Here is a 21,719-nt window from a genome sequence, read left to right on the forward strand (position 1 = left end):
CTAAAGTATCACATCCTTGTTGTAATTATAGTTACTAGTGCGTGCCCGTACATGCGTGGCCGTACGTGCAAAAAACAAACAAACAAAAAATAATAACTTTCAAACCGCGTGCCAGAAACAACAACCACACAAGCCATTCCTTCGCTCTCGCGTGCCCGTACGTGCGTGGCCGTACATGCATGGCCGGACGTGCAAAAAAATAAAAATGAAAACTTTCAAACAAACACACAGGCCGTTCCTTCGCTCTCGTAAATGACCACTGGATTGGGGCATTGTGTTTATTCATAAATGCGCATAAGAAATCGAGAAATTATTATAATACAGTAAGTCGTCACTATCTGGAAGTCCGCACGTTGTAACCCAAAATGGGGAACGCCCTCTAACTTGGCCATAACTTGGGAACCACTTGTCCGATTAATTTCAAACCTTTTGAAAGGCAAACAAACAGAGATTGCTAGAATTATAGATAGATAGAAGATAGATAGATACTGTGGGTGCAAAACGCCAAGCAACGTGTCCTGTCATTGGTAACTAAGGCGCCCTTTCCCCATTGGCCACGCCAACACAGCAACGTGTCCTGTCATTGGTTGGTAAATAAATGGACATATCTTGGGAACCACTTGCCCGATTAATATCAAGCCTTTAAAAGGCATATACTCAGGTCCCCAGCAATATATCTGGCAAGTTTCAATTAGATCAGACCAGTGGTTGTCGATAGACACACACACACACACACACACACACACACACACACACACACACACACACACACACACACACACACACACACACACACACACACACACACACACACACACACACACACAATGCTGGAATTATAGATAGATGAAGTCTGTCATCACAGCTGACATCAAAACTCTTCTTCCTGAATGGTCTAATCTTTGATCATCAGTTCAGATTACACCTTTGCTACTTACTTTTAGAGATGCTGTTGCTACTTTCTTATAACAATGGATAGAGGCTCCAAATCTTAAATGAAGTCAGGGTTGTATCTGTACATATCATTGGCAATTGACACTGTCTGACACCCAACTGAGCATAACAAGCTATCTGAAACTGTATGCTCCCCATGGCATTCAAGGACACTGTCCTTTTTGGATGATTGACTTCCTCCACATGCACAATCAGCACATAGATCTTAACTTTGGTGGTGGAGGTTATGTATTTACTCATTATCTTATCTTGCCAAAACGAAGTTTTCACACGATCTGTTACTTGGTAAGTTTTTTTTGTTTGTTTGTCTGTAATCATTGGATTTTTCACCTTTATATCACTCTGTAGAGCACAATTCTCATCGGAAACTCTTGTGGGTACACATATCATAGTATTATTACAATACCCTGCAGCACACATAAAGGTCAAGGTCAAGGTCAAAGGTCAAGGTCACTTTGCGGTAAATCATGGAGGTCGCCGAAACCCTTATTTTTTGAGTAATTTTAATCGAATCATCTCCAAACTTTATGGGAATGTAGTATATGGTCTGTCGCTCAGCTGATTAGTTTTTGGTGGCGATTGGCCTTGACCTTCATGGTCAGTGCCTGAGGTCAAACATATTTGACCCCAAGGTCAAATTTTCAAGCTTTAGGAACCATATCGTGTCGTACCTCAAATTGAACACCTCGATGAGTGCTTTCTAGATATGTCAAGCTTGAGACATTATGACGTCATTTGGTAACGTTATGAGGCAAACGCATATTTTTCATGGTTACTCTGTAGAACGATTCTCATCGGAATCTCTCGTAGGCAGATATTCCTCAAGGAGTCGCTCCTGGTGGATAAAAGCTCTGTTCACCTCAGTGTGACCTTAAAGAAGTCAAACGTGGTCACCTTTTGGCAAGATACGGGTCACCCTGCAGGTGACATTGGTTTATTTGTCTGTGAGCAGGATATCTCAAAAAGTTATCGACGGATTCGGACAAACCTTGGTAGAAAGCTTGGGTATATGACAAAGATGAATTGATTAGAGTTTGGTGAAGATCTGGATTCAGATCCAGAAACGAGATTCAAATTTTTTTTGAAGTGATTCTTCACTATTGAGAGATGGGACCAAATCTGATACACAGCATGATATTTCAAAACATTGCGGATGGATTCAGACGAAATTTGGTGGACGAGTTGGGGAGGTGACAAGAACAAGCTGATTCGATTTTGGTGAAGGGCTGGATGCAGATCCGGCCTATCAGTAGGACACACAACCTAAACTGTTCAATCTCGTGGTGGAGGTAGGTACGGGCTCCACCGAGTACCGTTCTAGTAAAGCTATTCATTCATTTCTTCTCACAGTGGAGAATGGAGTGATGCAATGCAGTATTAGGCCAAGTTTTGTTGCTTATAAACACAAATCTATTTGGCTCGACATCTCTCTGGCTGTTATCAGAGAACCACATCAGCGCCGTCGAGTCGGGCATTTCACTCAAGCTGACTGGCAGGGTCTCCAAGCAGCCATCAAACTTCTAGACTGGTCGCCCATCACCACTTTCTCCAACATCAACTCATCCTGGGAATTCTTTCAAAGAAACTTGTTCTCCCTCATGCAGAGATTTAACCCCTCTTGTCTTCAGTTGTCCTACCCTTCCTCCTGCCCATGGTTCACTGAAGCTTGTGGCGAGGCAGTTGTCCTGAAACAACTTGCCTTTGCCTCATGGAAAGCAAACCCAACTGAGGGAAATCTCAGTTCCTTCCACAAAGCTCGGAACAAGTGTGTATCTACCCTCAGGAGAGCTAGAAAACAACATATTTCAAAGCTCAAGTCTGAACTCTCAAACCTCTCTCCCTCCTCCAAATCCTGGTGGCATCAAAATCAAATTTTGTTTGTGGTGTATGTTCCCCCTCCATCCCCTCCGTTACCTCAAATGGCTGCCCTGCTGATACCGCATGTGAAAAGGCTGAATGTCTAAACTCGGTGTTTGCATTGAAATCTTATGTCCAAAACCCATCACTTTCTGTATCCCCCTTACCCAGTCACATCCAACTGTCCCTGGACTCTGTGTCCTTTTCTCCTGACAAGGTGGAGAGCTTGCTGTCAAACCTCGACTCAGATTCTGCAACCGGTCCAGACGGCATCAGCACACGTGTCCTATAAACCTGCTCCTCTGCGCTTGCTCACCCTCTCTCTGTTCTATTCACCCCCACATTTATTCAAGGTCATCTGCCATCTGCTTGGAAATCAGCAAACATTACTGTGCTGCATAAAAAGGTGCAAAAACAGATCCCTGCAACTCCAGACCTGTCAGCCTTCTCTCAATCATCAGCAAGGTTATGGAATCCATCATCGCTTCAGACATCAAATCCTTCCTCTTCTCCAATGGCTTGATTTCCAATCATCAATTTGGTTTCAGACCAGGTTACTCTACCCTGGATATGCTGCTTCTGCTCTCCCAACAATGGATGGAGGTCCTCAATGCTGGACATGAAATCAGAGCCGTATCCCGAGACAGACATATGGCGTGCTTTTGACACGGTCTGGCACCCTGCCCTGCTCACCAACCTCTCTTCCCATGGTATCCAAGGCCATCTCCACCCATGGCTCACAGACTTCCTCTCCTGTCGCAATCAACGTGTGGCCCGAAATGGAGTTCTTCACCCCCTCTTCCTGTCCAGGCTGGAGTTCCTCAAGGTAGTGTTCTGGGCCCTGTTCTTTTTCTGGTTTTCATCAATGATCTCTCCGACTCTCTGGAAAATCCTCTTTATCTCTTTGCTGATGACTCCACCCTCTGCCGTACCATCGGTCATCCCTCAGACCGGCAAGCAGCAGCTTCTTCGCTCACTGCCGATCTGGGTAAAATCACAAACTGGTCCAACACGTGGAACATGTCTTTCAATCTGGACAAATCTCACACTCTCACTTTGTCTCTCTGAAAGGACCAATTGGCAAACCTATTCCACTTTCTCAACACTCCACTGGAAGAAGTCCTTTCTTTCAAGCTTCTGGGTCTCACTATCTGCCATGATCTTTCCTGGGAAAGCCACATCTCCCGCAATGAGGCTGAGGCTTTGGGCCTCTCACTCTCTCACCGCAGGCAGGTCGGTGGTCTTTCTGTCTTCTACCGTCTCTTCTCCGGTCTCGCTCCCCTTGCTGTGTCTGCAATTTGTCCACAGCATATTTGCACAGGGCGCTCAAGGTCCATCAACAACCCCCTTCTGCTAAAACTACCAAAATCATGAATCATTGTCCCCCTTCAATCTTTCATTCCTCTTTTTTGCCACCTTTGGAATAAACTCCCTCACTCTGTTCAATCACAATCTTCCCTCCAGGCCTTCAAAACAGCTGTTCACCACCCCTCTTATCGTCCCCCATCCAAATCCTCAATCTTTTCTACCCCCGTTAATCCACCCCAAACCCACCTCCTTCAAATTCCCTGCTTTCCTTCCTGAAAGTCCCTGTAATGTCCATCTTGTATACCCCGTGTTCCCCACCCCATCCCTCTCCCTTCCACAGATTTCCTAATGTCTCTGTTCCCCACTGTTTTGTCATTCCCACTCCCACCCTCTTGTCTCATTCCCCCTTGTTGTGCGTTGTGTGTAGCTCTCATATGAGCCTCGACAAGGTCGACAATAAAAAAAGAAAAAAAAAGACACACATGGCTCCTTAAAAATTATCTATTCTACTTTTCAGACAAATACACATTCGACCACATGGCAGCCCATCCCATTGACAGACCAGCAGCAGCTGCAACCCTTTCAGGACACCTCAAAAGGATCAGAAGCTGGTCCAAAGATGGAATGTGTCTATCAACCCATGTAAGCCTCACCTCCTTCTCCTCCTCTCCAGAATGATGATCTAGTGAACGCATCAATGTATTTCTTTGATCAGACATTCAAAGGTAGCGAAGTCTCTCAATTTTGTGCCTCACAATTACCTCTCTTGGATAAACCATATAATTAAAGTTGGCCTCTAAAACCAGTTACGAAGTGGGTTAGCCTTTTCAAGTCCTTCCAAAGTCAATCTGAACTTCTCACAGCCTACAAGCTTTTTCTCCATCGCTTGATGGAGCACCACTCTTCTCATATGAGATGATGCCATCCATTCACATCTCTCAATCACGGATGCTCTCAATCATCCAAAGCTCTCAGCTTCATTGGCATCTCCCACAAAGATACAGAGGCACAGGGCCTGTTGTGCTATCAATACAGACAAGTTGATTGCCTCTGCTTTTTCCTCCCTCTCGTATCACTCTGTTCCTCACCAGCCATTCCAGAATATATGGTACCCATATCAAATTCAGGAAACCATCCTGTTTGTTAAGTTTTCAAAGCAAGGGCCTCAAGCTCATCTTTCCTTGTTTGCTCCTTTTTACTCCCAGCAGTAGAATTATTTCACTGGTCAGCACAATACCATTCTTCCCAAAAGGATTTCAAGATGACAGTGCATCACCATCCATGTCACCTTCTATCCTTCCCCATGATATTTTCTATCTCTTAATCCTCCCCACAATCATCCCTTCTTACTTTCTAAATTAATATCTTGTCTTGCAAAGATTTTAATTTCTCACTCTCTCTTGCTCTTTTCCTGTTTGTTAATGGACCTGCTTGTTTGTGTCCAGTCGTGCTAAGTTACTCCTACACCATCAGCACCCTTCTGTCAGCATCCTCATCACACTACTGTCACTCCCACCCATCCTCCTGTGAGCATCCTCACAGCATGTTGAAATCCTATGTACTGTGTTAATTTACCAATTTTATTCTAATGTACTCCTGCGACATATAAAAGTACCCCCAACATCTCCGCATGTCCTTGTCCGACGTGACATATTCAAATAACAGACCAAATACAGAATTGGAGCCATCAAGAGGAACCTGAATAGGATTCGGGTTTTGGCTGCTACTCCTTTACCTTCAAACGTCAAACTCATCCACATGCAACCAAGTGAGACTTACAAAAACATGTACATCCTCCTCCATCAGCCTTAAATGCTGTAGATTGTAAAAGTAACAACGAGAAAGCATCTCAAAATGCAAAGCCCATCCGTGTCCGCTTTGTACTTGAACTAAACTTGATGAACATGACACGACAGTTAAGAAAAATTGTACATTTTATCCACTTGTGTTCTCCACAATCATATCATAAAAGTTTGTTCAAGATTCATGACAGTAGCTCAATTGGTAAAAATGTTGCAGTCTGGACATACACACTGAATCACACCACACAGATATGAGATATCCTGCACACAGACAGACACACAGACAGACAGACAGACAAACAAACAAACAAACAAACAGAGAGGGGTGAAAATATAACCTTCTTCACCTTCGGTGGTGGAGGTAATAATGGAAATTATTTTAAGAAAATTATTAATTTGTGTTCGCCTTATTCTCAGAATAAAGCTTTGTTGAAAATTTGATGACAAAAGCTCAAATGGTAAAATAGTTATGGCCCAGACAGACAAACAGACACGCACACACTGACACACACAAGGAATTGCAAAATCCCATCTTCTGCAGTGCAAGGGATGGGCTAATAATAATAAATACATGCAGCTGTGGAGAAATCATGCTGAAAATCAGTACTTTTGATCAAATGACCATCCATCCATCGATTGGGACCATACTCTGTGCAGAGCGTTGGTGCTGCCTAAGCAGTCTACTTGGCTGTTGGGCACAATCCTGGACGGGTCGCCACTCCGACACAGGATACCAGCAAGCTGGCACTCATTTTTCCGACCTCAGAAGGATGACAGGCAGAGTCAACCTCACCTGGTATTAATTCAGCAGCCAAGGGGGGTTTGAACTCAGGTTCCTGGAACCCCAAGCCCACCACCCTTAACATTAAGCCAACACCAGGCATACAATGACCGTGGTCTCCGAGAAAAGAGAAGGATAGATACGATTCTCGCTTAATTCAGCCAAAAAGATCTGCACGTGTCCACGAACACAGTGACTAAAAATGTTGGTAAACAAGACTGGCAATCCTAACCTATTTAGCATTTCCCATCAAAATGCATGGCTCATGAAACTGGGATCCCTGGTTCAAATCCCACGTCCTGCATTGATTTATTTGTTGTCTAAACCTTATGTCCTCATCCTGCATGTCATATGGATACCATGGTCATTGTTTAAAAGTAAATCCTCAAGGTAAAGTGAAAATAATATGATGTTCTGAGGGGATTTGTTTACACATACATAGGTTTGACAAATACAAATAACAAAGCAAAATTTCATATATAACTAAAGATTTCATCACTCACCTGAGCTTCCATCTCGGGATATTTTCGACCCTTCCCCTTTCCGAGACACCTGGGTTTGCCTTCTTTTACCTTGATGCACCAGAACCCTTTATGTGCCTCATACCTGAATACAAAAAGTAAACAGTTTGACAGCAGGTGTCAGTACATCGAGATATTCAGCAACGTTCAGCAGTAAATATATACAGTATATTACTCTATTGGAAACAAGAAAAAGAGCAATCATAGATTGCAGACCCTCGCCAAGACTTGTTTTGTGTGGTGTTTGTGTAGTTTTGTGTTGTGTAATTTGTGTGTTACATAATTAATAAGACATAATTAGAACTGCCACTTTATAACTGCTGGCAGGGATGACCGGGTACCAAGACGTTCCGCTTTGATGCAACACCACTTTGATCGGACACCTGACCCTGACCCATCACGTTTATTATTATTCAACTGAATTCAGAATGGGATTAAAGTAAGTTCAATTCAAATCAAATGGAAGACCAAATAGGTACAGTCCTACATTGGAGTTATCAGAAGGGACCCAAACAAGCAAAAAGCAAAGATGAAGTCATCAGGAGGAACCTGGATATGATTCGAGTTTCAGTTGCTTCTCCACTAGACTCAAACCCATACAGGTGCAGCCAAGTGAGCCTTATTCAAAAAATTTAAAAAATAATAAAAAAGATCCAAGATTCAAAAAAATAAAAAAAATCGAGCCGCCAAACCATACTTCCGATCAGGTTGAAATTTAAAACGTAAATTACCCATCATGCCAAGATCATAATTGTGATGTTTCACATCAACTGATGAAGCAGTTCAAAAGAAAGAATTTTCGAAAAGATTTTCGCTCAATCCAATATGGCTGCCAGACCATGTGACTTCTCAATTATTCATGAACACCCTGGCATTCCCAAGGGTTGGGGAACATTTGTGTGAAGTTTCCTCTCGATCTTTCCAGCTGTTCTCAAGATTTTTTCATAGGTTTTCGGATAAATCCAATATGGCTGCCAAACCATGTGACCTATGACATCATATGTGTGAAACTTTTGTTTCTCATGGACAGGCGGTCATACTTGTAAAGTTTTGCCTGAATCTGTCTAGCCATTTCAGAGAAGAAGATTTTTGAAGGTTTTTTTATTAAAAAAAAACAATATGGCTGCCGAATTCCATGACCGATGACATCAAATTTTTTTCTGTGGACCATTTTATCCCGAGATGACCCTCAAAAATGTTCATACTGATCAGATGTAGTGTTCTCCATCTGCAATTATTATGTCATTATGAAGGCACCAATGATGTCAAAAAAAAAATCACATTTACTACCCATGATGAGAACTTGTCTCCCATGATGCGTCAAGTTTGAATATTTTCCTTTGTGCGGTTTCAGAAATACAGAGGTCCAAAGTTTTCCATTTTACAACATGACTGCCAAGCTGTTAGGCTGTTAGGCTGAAGAGCCAGGCTGAGGATTGCAAAAGACCATAAGGATTGGACCTTAGAGGACTGGAGTGAGGTCATCTTCTCTGATGAGTCCAATTTTCAGCTTTGCTCAAAACCTGGTCGTCTAATGGTTAGACGGAGACCTGGAGAGGCCTACAAGCCACAGTGTCTCGCACCCACTGTGAAATTTGGTGCAAGATCGGTGATGATCTGGGGGTGTTTCAGCAAGGCTGGAATCGGGCAGATTTGGCTTTGTGAAGGACTCATGAATCAAGCCACGTACAAGGTTGTCCTGGAAGAACACTTGCTTCCTTCTGCTCTGACAATGTTCCCCAACACTGAGGATTGGTTTTTCCTGCAGGACAATGTTCCATGCCACACAGCCAGGTCAATCAAGGTGAGGATGGAGGACCATCAGATCAAGACCCTGTCATGGCCAGCCCAATCTCCAGACCTGAACCCGATTGAAAACCTCTGGAATGTGATCAAGAGGAAGAAGGATGGTCACAAGATGTCAAACAAAGCTGAGCCGCTTGAATTTTTGCGTCAGGAGTGACATAAAAATCACCGAACAGCAACGTGAAAGAACGGTGGAGAGCATGCCAAGACGCATGAAAGCTGTGATTGAAAATCAGGGTTATTCCACAAAAATATTGATTTCTGAACTCTTCCTAAGTTAAAACATTCGTATTGTGTTGTTTAAAAATGAATATGAACTTGTTTTGTTTGTATTCTTTGAGGTCTGAAAACACTGAATCTTTGTTATTTTGACCAGTTGTCATTTTCTACAAATAAATGCACTAAATGACAATATTTTTATTCGGAATTTGGGAGAAATGTTGTCAGTAGTTTGTAGAACAAAACAAAAATGTTCATTTTACTCAAACACATACCTATAAATAGTAAAACCAGAAAAACTGATAATTTTGCAGTGGTCTCTTAATTTTTTCCAGAGCTGTATATATATATATATATATATATATATATATATATATATATATATATATATATATATATATATATATATATATATATATATATACATACATACATTTGTTTACTTTCGATGCTGTCAATGATGCACCTCAGGCCACGAGGTGTGTCGCTCACATATATAATACTAGTATAAAAGCCCATCAAAAATGATGGGTTGGAATTATTTAATTCGAAATATTCAAGGAGACTGGAAGATATGATGTTTCATTGCAAGAAAAGACTAGAGGGGGAGCACTCGGTAGAGTGCAAAACCTCCGCCGCTAATACTACTGGGTCACTCAAGTGAACCTGATATCCTATTCATTCAATTTGACGTCAACATTGCTCACAGAGTTATAGTTTGCAACTTTCCCTTTTACTTTTACATACTCAATTCATCCGTCATAACTAGATTCCTTGAGACAGAAATTGATTTTACGTGGCTATATCCACCTGAAGTTCCAAAATCAGCCGCAATTATAATTTTGGCATGTTTTTGTTGGAAATCACTTAACATGTAGAAATCCCCCCAAAAATCGAAATTTTGTTGATAAAAAAGTTGCAAAATTTTCTGTTTTTTTTTTCTCTAACAATTTTTTTTTGGTGGGGGGGGGGTTGGAAATCACTTAAAACATGTAGAAATGCAAAAACAAAAATTCAAATATTTTTTCAAAATGGCCACCATAGCGGCCGTATTGGACTTTGGACCAAGTCCAAAATCTAATCGCATGATCCTTGGACCATACCTAATCCCCCCACCAAGTTTCGTCGAAATCCGTCGAGTTTTTCCGTAATACTGTTCACAAACAAACAAACAAACAGACGGGGTGAAAACAGTAACCTCCATCCATCTTCGATGGCGGAGGTTAAAAACGTTATTTTAAAACACTACATGTACAAATGTGATCATATTCTCGTTATCTTCCGGGAGTTTCATTTTGAAAGTACAGCGTCGTGAGCATGCCAAAGTCTGAAACCTCAGCTGAACGTCAGGTGTGCTTATAACTTCTTAATTTATTGGACATCCGACAGATGTAAATGCACACTCGTTTTACTCTGCGCATGTTACACATCATGTGCAGTATATTGCACCTCCCTACACCTTGTATTTAAAGTTTAAAAATAAAAAAAAACGTTTCTGTACACTGCCCTTGAGGCTCAGTTTGCAAGTCACCATCTCTAATTGCAATAGAAGAGATGTAATTACTCTTTTACGAAAAATGTTTTTCAAGTTTTTTATCCTGACAAATTAGACCGTAGTGAACACACAGTCATGTTTAAAGATTGGCCTTTAAAACCAGACTTCAAATCGTCCTCATGAAGGGGGACATACAAATAGACAAATACACAATGTGTTGAACAGTATGTAGGTAGATACAGTATATGCCATTTCCTGTATATACACATGTACACATACAAACACATACATTTAGGAGAGAAGCTCATTGGGAAGGGGTTGAAACATCACCTGAAATCGGATCTACTCTTGTTATTTATTACTACGTTATCAGAGTAGACTTTTTGGTTGGCTGAGTCTTTTTTCCTTTTAAAATGTATAATCACATCCACTCTGATCTTGTGTCTATATATATATATATATATATATATATATATATATATATATATATATATATATATATATATATATATATATATATATTCCCTGTGGCATACATTTTTCTGTCACACAGGAAGTGACCTCTCTTTTCACAGAAGTGACGTCGCGTTAGTCACTGAAAGGGAGCACACGCAATATCAGTGTTGGCACCATTCGTCGTTTTGTTTCCACTCAAGAAAGGTGAATTTATGCTGTCCAAAATTTTTACTACACACATCTGAATTTAGGTTAATTGCATGACCATTCTGGTTGTTTTCACAACTATAATGCTCGAGGTGAGACGTTAGTAATTTTTATTTGCAGTCAAAATATTGTTGCAGGTTGAGGGGTCACAAGGTCGTGAGGGGAGTACTTGGACCCACTTCCGAGCAGTTGACTGAAGCCGACGGGCCACAAATAACTCCGCAGCATGGCAGGTTGCGAGGAAACCACAGACACCGTCTCGGACGTTTAATTCAGGCAGGGTCCAGCATCTAACTCTGCTTTACCTCTCTGGTGAATTAAACCCCCCAGATGGGAAACCATGCTCTCATAGCCCCACTGCTGCCAATCAAAACAGCTAAGCGTCATTGTAAATGAGATGTTGGCTAATGAGTCACCATAATGGAACAGCAGGGAAAAACTCCCAGTCTCTGGAACACTCTATGGTCTAACCAATGCAGAAAAGATGATCGAGCAGTTTGGAAACAGTTTATGAAGATCAAAAAGTACATGCACTTGTAGGCAAGCAGTTGACAAGGGAAAGATCTTACACCCGAAGCACATCAGCCCACTTAGTCAGTCATCTTAGCATGTTTCTACACACGAAGGTAATCATACACTCAGGGAAAAACGAAACAAGGAAAGTTGATAGAGAGAGCAGAAGAAGAAGGTGGTGCTCTTGGTCCTATCATTTTTGTCAGGATTTAAACTATACTAGTACACAATGAAAAGCTGTTGACATGCTGCATCTCGTTTGTGGAGCTTTTTGAATGCCCCTTGTAAGCATGGCTATACAAATAAGTTCTTGACCAAATCTGTTGTCCCGTTCAACCCAAATGGTGGTGATCTGGGTGGTGAGGACATTGAGTTGGTATCAGATATTGTGGATTCAAATCCCACTGCAGGTAGCAGTATTACAGACTTGGATTTGTGAAAGGAGCTTCGTGAAACTGAGCTCATCCCAGAAGACTTACTATGTCATAACATTGAATTGTCAGAAATAACTCAGCAGGTTGTTAATGATCTTTAGAAAGTAAGTAGTCTTCTGATCGACACATGATGCTTGCCCACACTTGGTGGATGTCTCATAATGAGCACAGGGAATCTTGAGATAAGCATAAAAATGCCACCTATAAAAAACATGAGTTTCACACAAAATCCTTCGAACTGAAAAGGGGAAATGATATTTGTCATCAAAAGATTTGTCATGCAAAAACTTATTGAGTTTAACATTCCGTTCCTTTCCACAAAACGTTTATTTTTTGTAAAGCTAGCTCGAGACAGTAACATGGTTAGTTGAGAAAGAAGTTGGTATTCAATGGCTAACCATGTCTTTTTAGCTTCAATATATTGTGTTTCTAATCAAAGCAAGCAGCCTCGGCCACAGGCAGGTGGATCATGCCTTGTCAAATAAACGGGAATGAATCATCATATATGTTCTTAAATTCTATTTGAGAATGATAAAGGGACTGAACAAAAATTGGAATCAGGATTTGTTTGGCTTTTCACAGTCCCAGTTCAACAGCCTACTCTTGTTCAAAAATTACTTTTAAGACATTTAAGATCCACAACGTAGAACAAGAAAATGAAATGACTGGCTTACTTTCCCCTCTGAGTGATGGCCTATGCTTGATATACTGCCGAAGAAGTATTAACATGACAGGCTTCAGTGAAACCTAATTTATTTGAGCAACTGATTCAAAATTACATATCTCATAGCAATAGAAGTATCATGAGCCTTTTTTCCCCATCCTTGCTGCTAGTGTTTTTATACGGTGGTCTTGGCTGGTGGAAGAGCTAAACAACAAAGTGCAGCGGGTTCACAAACTACCATTGGTTAAGGGAGGGGGCAATCATACCCAAGGAGGAAAGGAGAAAAAATGTTTAGAGGGGATTTTGTCCAAAGCACACAAATGAGCGAACATAAACAATTCTCATTATGGTACATTCTAGGTGCACTGACATCTGCACATCCAGGTGCCTCATCAACAGGATATCAACCAGAGCTGATGTACAACAGAGAACAGGAATACATTTTGACGGTACCTCAACTGTGTTGACAAAGCATGCTCAAAGTAAAACAAAAGAAAGTGACTAAATGAGATAGAAATGGTGAGAAAAAGCCAAACAAAGAGTTAGTATATCTCTGATAATGTTGACTGCAGACTGAAACATACTGTGCATTTCAGACAAAGCAATCCTTTTCATACTATCTGGTTATGAAATGTCAATAATAGTTCAAGCCCGGGCATTTTAAGAGGCTTGGTGAAGCAATAGGATCCAGAATATTTGTTTTTCTTTTTGGCCTTTCCAACTGGATCAGAAGACAAGTACAGGTGCACCAAAACATGTGATTTAAAACATCTTAATATGATTGATGAGACAGTGACAATAAGTCTGGAGTGATACGATATGGTGTAAAAGGCATTATGGTTCAGGTATTGAACAACCATAAGAGGGCAACAACACAGCTTTGCTAATATGCAACATAATATCTGATTGGACGTTCTCTACTGATGCATCATCATCTCCCAACGGTATAGGTGAGAGGAGTCTGTTCAGTGTTCAGCTCTCCAATTGGAGGTTGCAGAGTCTGAAGAGGAGCCGCTAAGAATGTTGTAGAATCTTCATCATCACAATCTGTGATCGTAAGATGAGTTAGTGTTCCTATTAGTAGGGTGAATATACTGGTTCTGGCTCACCTTTCCCCATGTAAATGAATGGGGGATTTTCAGCGATTCATATTTTTTTTTCCCTAAAAATAAACCCCCTTTTTATCCCAAGGTATATTTATTTGTCTCCCCTTTTAACCTGGGGACACTTTTTTTTCAAATAATCCATGCAATAAGATAAAGATTTGTTCAAGTAGCAAAGTAGTAATGTGATTTGTTAAAGGTGATTCTAAAGAAATATCTGAAACGTCTAAGCCTCGGGACACTCTTTATCAAATAACCGATGCATATTGTTTAGCTCACTCATTGAACCTATAAAGATTTGTTCATTCTCAAATTCCTTCAATCGTTTCATTTTCTTTGTACAATAATCCCCATCTAAAATATTTAAAAACAAAACATTTGAATCTTTATATTTTTTTAAGATACCCCTTTTGTGCCATTACGAAATGATAAACTTCTCTTAATGCTCTTGTTTGACCACCTCCTGAGCCACAGGTTATTTTTTGTTAAGCCATGCCCACTTTTCATAAGCACCGCCCACTTTCAAATGGAATTTTTTAAAGCCCTGCCCACTTTTCTTTTAGCCCCGCCCACTTTCCACAAGGTATTCCATAAGCCACGCCCACTTTCCTCTAAGCCCCGCCCACCTCCCCGTGGATTTTTTATAAGCCCCGCCCACTTTTACTAAGCCCCGCCCACTTTTCATGAGGTATTTTTAATAAGCCACGCCCACTTTTCCTAAGCCCCGCCTACTTTGCTAAGCCCCACCTACTCTTACATAATTTCCAGTTCATCTCTGACTCACAAAGAAATCACAAGAAAATTCCAGCATGTTATGGTTTTGAAAAATTTCCCAACGAAGGCTTGCCTGGGCTTGCCCAGGGAATTTCCAAAGGAAACCACACCCACCAGTCCTTCCCTATAAAAGCCTCAAGCCCAGGCTCCATTTTAAACATTTTTTTTGCTGGTGATGGTGTGCTGTGTGCTTGCCTGGAACTCTCTGACTTGTATGGAACTAAACCTTCAAGTTGATGAACTGGATTCAAACCTCTTATCCATTGAGGTAAGATTTTATTTTCCTATTTTTAGTTCCTTTTAAACATCGACTCGTTTAATAATTAAATAACTTAATTAATACATTATTATTTCCTCTCACAGGAAATTGTATCTGAAATGCAATATGAAAATACCGATTTTGCCACAACTTGGGGTGAAATTGTTGGCTTGGTTGAAGACCTTGTGAGCGACCAAGACCCACAGAACGAGCAAGACCTTGAGTGGGATGACTTTGGGGTTCCTTGGAACTCTCCGACTTGTATGGAACTTGTGCTGTGTCACGTGATTGGGTTTTCGTATATCATTCCTCGCCCGCTAGGGGTGGCAGGAGTGTGCTTCTGGTCGCGCAATAAAGCGGAGTAGATGGTGGCCCGCGTGCTTCTTGCGTCCCACTGCACCTCGTACACTCTAGTTGGCTGACGAGGATGGTTGAATACGGACTTATGCCCGTTTTCGACGGGGACGACTTCAAATTGTTTTCGGAGCAATTGGAATGCTATTTCCACGCGAACGATGTGGTCGACGAGAGCAAGCAGAAGTCGATCATGCTCGCTTCGCTTTCGCCGGAGCATTATCGGCTGCTGGGTGATTTAGTGGCACCGAACAGGCCCCGGGATGACGAGCTGTCGTTTCGGGACATTGTGGAGAAAATGAAAGCACACATGGCGCCGGAGAAGTCATTGCAGCTCGCTCGATTCCAGTTCGATCGCCTCTCGAAAGGAGCAGAGGAACGCGTCGCTGATTTTGTGGCGCGGATTAAGCATTCTTCCGTGGCCTGCAAGTTCACGGCGGGGGAGCGGCCAGCTTGGCTCAGAGATCGTTTTATTGCTGGTTTACGAGATGCGAAGATGGTTTCAGCGGTTTTACGGCTGAAGGATGAAGCCATTACATTCGACTCGGCGGTCAGCACGGCTGCAGCGGTCGAGCAGACTCGCGGGGATGTTCGAGCCATCACCGGCCACGCGGGGTCGCGAGCACCCCGGGACGCGCGCACGACCTTCGATGCGGGTCGGACGTCGCCACGCGGCCGCGCGTGTGGCGGGGTGACCCCGCGGACATGCTTGGGATGTGGAGGTCGACACCTGCGCCGTGCATGCCCGTGTAAAGGCAACGTGTGTTTGAATTGTCACAAGGTGGGTCATTTGGCGCGTGTGTGCCGTGGGGCGACGGCCACCGTTAAGGTCATGGACGGCGATGTGCGAGGCGACTCGGGGCGGAACCAGCGGCCGTTGTTGAGCCTGTTTTAAATTGGCCCGGCGACGGCACGCCCGATGACGGTGGAAGTCGAAGTGAACGAAACGCCGATCACGTTCCAGGTCGATACGGGAGCAGCGGTGTCGCTCATCGGCGAACAGACCGCGCGTAGACTCAACGGCTTGAGGCTTAGGTCAAACCTCACGCTGTTCACGTACACGCGCGAGAAGATAACGCCAGTCGGGATGGCAGACGTGTCTGTGCGGTACCAAGGCCAGGTCGCCACGCTTCGGGTGTACGTCATGCGGGGGAGCGGGCCGTCTCTCCTCGGCCAAGATTGGATGGCCCGCATCAGGCTAGACTGGGCCGCAGTTCACCTTGTGCAACCCGTGCCGAGCCAGTGGGAGGATCAGTTGGAGGAGATTCTTCAAAGACATCAAGGGTTGTTTAGCAACGACCTTGGGAAACTCAAGGGCATGGAGGCGAAACTCTTCTTGAAGGAGGGGGTGGTTCCTCGGTTTTGTAAACCGCATCCGGTGCCGTATGTCCTGCGGGACAAGGTCAAGGGTGAACTGGATAGGCTGGAGGCCTTTGGAGTGATCGAACGGGTGTCGTGCTCGGATTGGGCCACCCCGGTTGTCACGGTGCTGAAACGGAATGGAGACGTCCGATTGTGCGGGGACTTCAAATCCACGGTTAACCCGGGGCTCAGCGTGGAGCAATATCCATTGCCGTCAATCGATGAAATATATGCGCGATTGGCGGGGAGTCAATACTTCACGAAGCTCGACCTGCGTGATGCATATTTTCACCTGCCGATGGATCCCGGGAGTCGCGAGCTTTTGACAATCAACACGTGTCAAGGACTCTATCGATATACCCGACTCTGTTTTGGGATTGCTTCGGCCCCAGCTTTGTGGCAGAAAGCCATGGATCAGGTTTGCATTGGCCTGCCCACTCAGACCTACCTGGACGATGTGCTCATTGCGGGGAAAACGGCGGACGAGAATCTTGCGAACATTGCCCAAGTGCTGACAAAGCTAGAAGCGTGCGGCCTGCGCTTGAACATGGACAAGTGCGCATTCTTCAAGCAGCGCTTGGAATACCTCGGGCACATCATCACGCCGGAGGGGCTGTTGAAAGGTCCTCGGAAGGTGGAAGCGATTCAACACATGCCACCGCCTCGCGACAAGACGCAGCTGCGCTCGTTCATTGGTATGGCCCAGTATTACCAAAGGTTCGTGCGCCCACAACTTGCGCCGTTAACGCGGTTGCTCAAGAAGGACGAGCGCTGGGCTTGGGGCCTGCACACCAGGCGTCGTTCGACCGCGTCAAGCGGCTGCTCACAGAGGATACGGTCCTCGTGCACTACGAGCCTGCGCGTCCGCTCCTATTGGCATGCGACAGCTCTGCATATGGCATCGGGGCAGTGCTCTCCCACAGCATGGACGATGGTTCCGAGCGGCCTGTTTGTTTTGCATCCCGGACCCTGTCCACAGCAGAGCGCGGATATGCCCAGATTGAGCGTGAGGGTCTCAGCCTCGTCTGGGGTGTGCGGAGGTTTCATCAATATCTGCTGGGGCGGCATTTCACTTTGCAGACGGATCACAAACCGCTTCAATTCATCCTGAGACCCGAACGCGGGGTGCCGGTGGTAGCAGCCGCGCGAATACAGCGGTGGTGTCTGTTTCTGGGTGCTAACGATTATGATATTCAGTTCCGAAGCACCGAGAAGCATGCTAACTGCGACGGGCTCTCACGCTTGCCGTGTGCGGAGGGTCCAGCTGCGTCTGAGTTGAGCGACCGGGTCGATGTGTTCGCGCTGGGCCAGGTCCAAAGCGGGCCGGTCACGGCCAGGCAGGTCGCGGTGGAATCGGCTCGTGATCCGGTGCTTGCCCGTGTCGTCCAGGCGATTTCTACGGGGAATTGGAGCGATCTGCCTTCGACACCGGCATTTCAACCTTTCACGTCACGTGCAGCGGAGCTGTCGTTGGTCCAACGGTGCGTAATGTGGGGAATGAGGACCGTGATTCCACCGAAGTTCAGGCAGCGGTGTTTGGATGAACTGCATGTCAGTCACCTTGGCATCGTGAAGACCAAGAGTCTTGCTCGTAGCCTGTTGTGGTGGCCGGGGTTGGACAAAGACATTGAGCAGTTGGTTAAGCGTTGCGCCACGTGCCAGACAGATGCTGATAACCTGCGACGAGCTTCGGGTCTCTGGCCTGTGCCAGACCGAGCTTGGCAGAGGGTCCATGTAGATTTTGCGGGACCGGTTAATGGCAAAATGTTTTTGATTGTGATCGATGCATTCTCTAAATGGCCGGAGGTTGTAGTAATGCAGCATACATCAGCAAACATTACAGTAGAGAAACTGCGGACGATCTTTGCTAATAAAGGGTTGCCGGAGATCCTGGTCTCTGATAATGGTCCGCAGTTCATCGCGGGTGTATTTGAGTTTATGCGCCAGAATGGTATTCGACATCTAAGGTCCGCACCGTATCATCCTGAGACGAATGGCCAAGCTGAGTCGTTTGTCAAGATGTTGAAGCGGGCTTTGCGCAGGGGGGGGGGGGGTGTTGCACCTCTGCAGACGGTGGTCGATGTCTTTTTGCTCCATTACAGGAACGCAGTTCATCCTGTCACGGGTGATTCGCCTGCCATTCGTCTCTATGGACGGGCTTTGCGGTCCAGGCTGGATTTGCTGTGACCTGGAGGGTCGGAGAGTGGGGCAATGTCGCGTCCGACGCGGCTGCGCAGCTTCGAGGTGGGGCAGCGGGTAATGGTACGCGATTATTTCCACGGTTCCAAATGGGTGCCGGCAGTGGTCTCTGTGGTGCTGGGGCCGGCGAATTGCATGGTGCGGACTGATGGTGGGGATGTATGGAAGCGGCACGTGGACCAAATGCATGATCGCTGTTCAGCGTCACCCCCCAACCCCACACCTCCCCGGGCCGAACGATGCGGGGCCCCCACCAGTAGTATCGCCGGCACCTGACGTTGTGTCGCCGGGGCTGGTTGGGCCGACGCCAAGGGGGTCTTCGCCTGATGCCGTCCTACCCGGGGACGTCGAGCAGGCTGGGAGGTCGGGGGTGGCTGGTGTTGCGGAAAGTGCGAGTCCGGCGAGGGTGTCACCTCGACCGAGCCGGGAGGCGTCTGAGCCTGGGCTGTCTGGTGGCGCTGCCCGTCCGAGGCGGGTCAGAGTGCGGCCGCGGTACTTGGAGGATTATGAGTGTTGATGGGTTTCAGATGGTCATGTTGTGATTGTCCGTTCATCGTGTGATGGGTCATTTTACGAGGGGAGGAGTGTGCTGTGTCACGTGATTGGGTTTTCGTATATCATGCCTCGCCCGCTAGGGGTGGCAGGAGTGTGCTCCTGGTCGCGCAATAAAGCGGAGTAGATGGTGGCCCGCGTGCTTCTTGCGTCCCACTGCACCTCGTACACTCTAGAACTAAACCTTCAAGTTGATGAACTGGATTCAAACCTCTTATCTGTTGAGGTAAGATTTTTATTTTCCTCTTTTCGAACTTTGATTAGAGCATACTCATTGAATAATTAAATCACTTGATTAATACATTATTATTTTCTCTCACAGGAAATTGTATCTGAAATACGAAATGAAAATACTGCTTTTGCTACAACTTGGGGCGAAATTGTTGGCTTGGTTGAAGACCTTGTGAGCGACCAAGACCCACAGAACGAGTTCGTCCTTGATAACCCAACCAAAGAGTTATACCTTGGAGACCAGCAAAATCCTGAAAAAGAGTTTCACAGCAATAGTACTCATTGTGAGTTATCAAGACAATACCCACTGAACAAGTTATACCTTGAGCCAGAATACAAGTTTTACCTTGGAGACTCACAAATTTTGAAAAAAATCAGTAAATGAGTTCTGCCTTGATGGTTTAAATAACTACCTTGGAGACTCAGGAAAAGGGTTCTGCCAAGATGGTTCTAAATATGGGGCCTACCTTGGAGACTCACAAATTTTGAAAAAAATCAGTAAATGAGTTATCCTTAAGAGACTTTGTAAGTTGGTTTTATTTTGAATACTTGAAATGTGGGTTCTGGCTTGATAACTCACAATGTGATACATATTTTGGAAACTCAACAGGAATGTGGTTATACCTTGAAGACTTGGAAAGTTGGGTTTATGTTGGAGACTTGAAACTTTTTTGGAGACTTTTATTTATTTATTTATTTATTATTATTATTTTATTTATTTATATTTTGGAGTTGCTATCACTCTTTGGGATCTAAACCTATCGATGTAGTTCTTTGTCGGATGGTGCTTGATGGGAGCAAGATCAAGAAAGTTCTGGGAAGAAAGTGCAGGCTTACTCCCCCTTTCTACGTCATCAAACCTGAAAGCCTTAAAAGACAGAATTGGAAGAAGAGAAAAAAACATAAAAAATATACATTGTTCGTTCTGGGAAGAAAGTGCAGGCTTACTCCCCCTTTCTACGTCATCAAACCTGAAAGCCTTAAAAGACAGAATTGGAAGAAGAGAAAAAAACATAAAAATATACATTGTTCGTTCTGGGAAGAAAGTGCAGGCTTACTCCCCCTTTCTACGTCATCAAACCTGAAAGCCTTAAAAGACAGAATTGGAAGAAGAGAAAAAAAAAACGTAAAAAATATATATATAGGTGGAAATCTCATTTTGAAAAAGACATTGTGTTGGGCGAGGATTGAGTTGGGGTTGAGATTTTGAATGTGAGGGTTGGGGTTGAGATTTTGAATGTGAGGGTTGGGAGACACACACACACACACACACACACACACACACACACACACACACACACACACACACACACACACACACACACACACACACACACACACACACACCAACAAACAAAAGTTAAGCCTTGACTATTCAGTTGAGGATTCTGTGTTTGGGGTTCACAGATCTAAGAACATCCCCCTTGACACACATTATATGCTGTTATACACCTCGGACTTGGCCCTCGAGTGTTCACAACGGTGTATAGTAGAAGGGAGTGAAGGGACAACCCATTGCTCCCATGGGTATAATCTGCTTAGTTTTGTCTTTTGTAATTCCTGTGAATAAAATGAACCTAAAATCTCTTCCCCTTCCAAATCATATATCTTATAAGTCCAAGGAACCGTATCTATTACATCAACAATTTTAAAAAGTTCGTTCGTCCATCGTTTAGTATAACCCTTTTCAAAATGAGATTTCCACCTATATATTCTTACGATATCATCAACTTTGAACTTAGGTTTTCTGACATTAATCTCTTTTTCATATTTTAATTTTGTAAATATTTCTGATGGTTTCATATTTGTTGACGTGTGAACCATGTCATTATACTTATCCACAATATCCTGAATAAAAGATGACCATT

General features: G+C 44.1%; 1 protein-coding gene across 8 annotated transcripts in view; it reads right to left on the bottom strand.

Annotated features, from left to right (window-relative positions):
* The window catches only part of LOC147026140 (bifunctional heparan sulfate N-deacetylase/N-sulfotransferase 2-like), a 555,697-nt gene that overhangs the window by 40,285 nt on the left and 493,693 nt on the right, over window positions 1–21,719 (bottom strand). For 7 of the 8 annotated variants that reach the window (XM_085881257.1, XM_085881255.1, XM_085881254.1 and 4 more), the window contains one exon: window positions 7,206–7,308. The exons of the other annotated variant lie outside the window; for it this stretch is intronic. In XM_085881257.1, coding sequence (XP_085737383.1) covers window positions 7,206–7,308 — 103 coding nt within the window. The remainder of the gene's footprint in view (window positions 1–7,205; window positions 7,309–21,719) is intronic. 8 annotated transcript variants of the gene reach the window in all.

The sequence above is a fragment of the Eptatretus burgeri genome, chromosome 5 (genome assembly GCF_056783735.1).
Source record: "Eptatretus burgeri isolate ZD-2024b chromosome 5, Ebu_testis_v1, whole genome shotgun sequence".
Taxonomy (NCBI): Eukaryota; Metazoa; Chordata; class Myxini; order Myxiniformes; family Myxinidae; genus Eptatretus; species Eptatretus burgeri.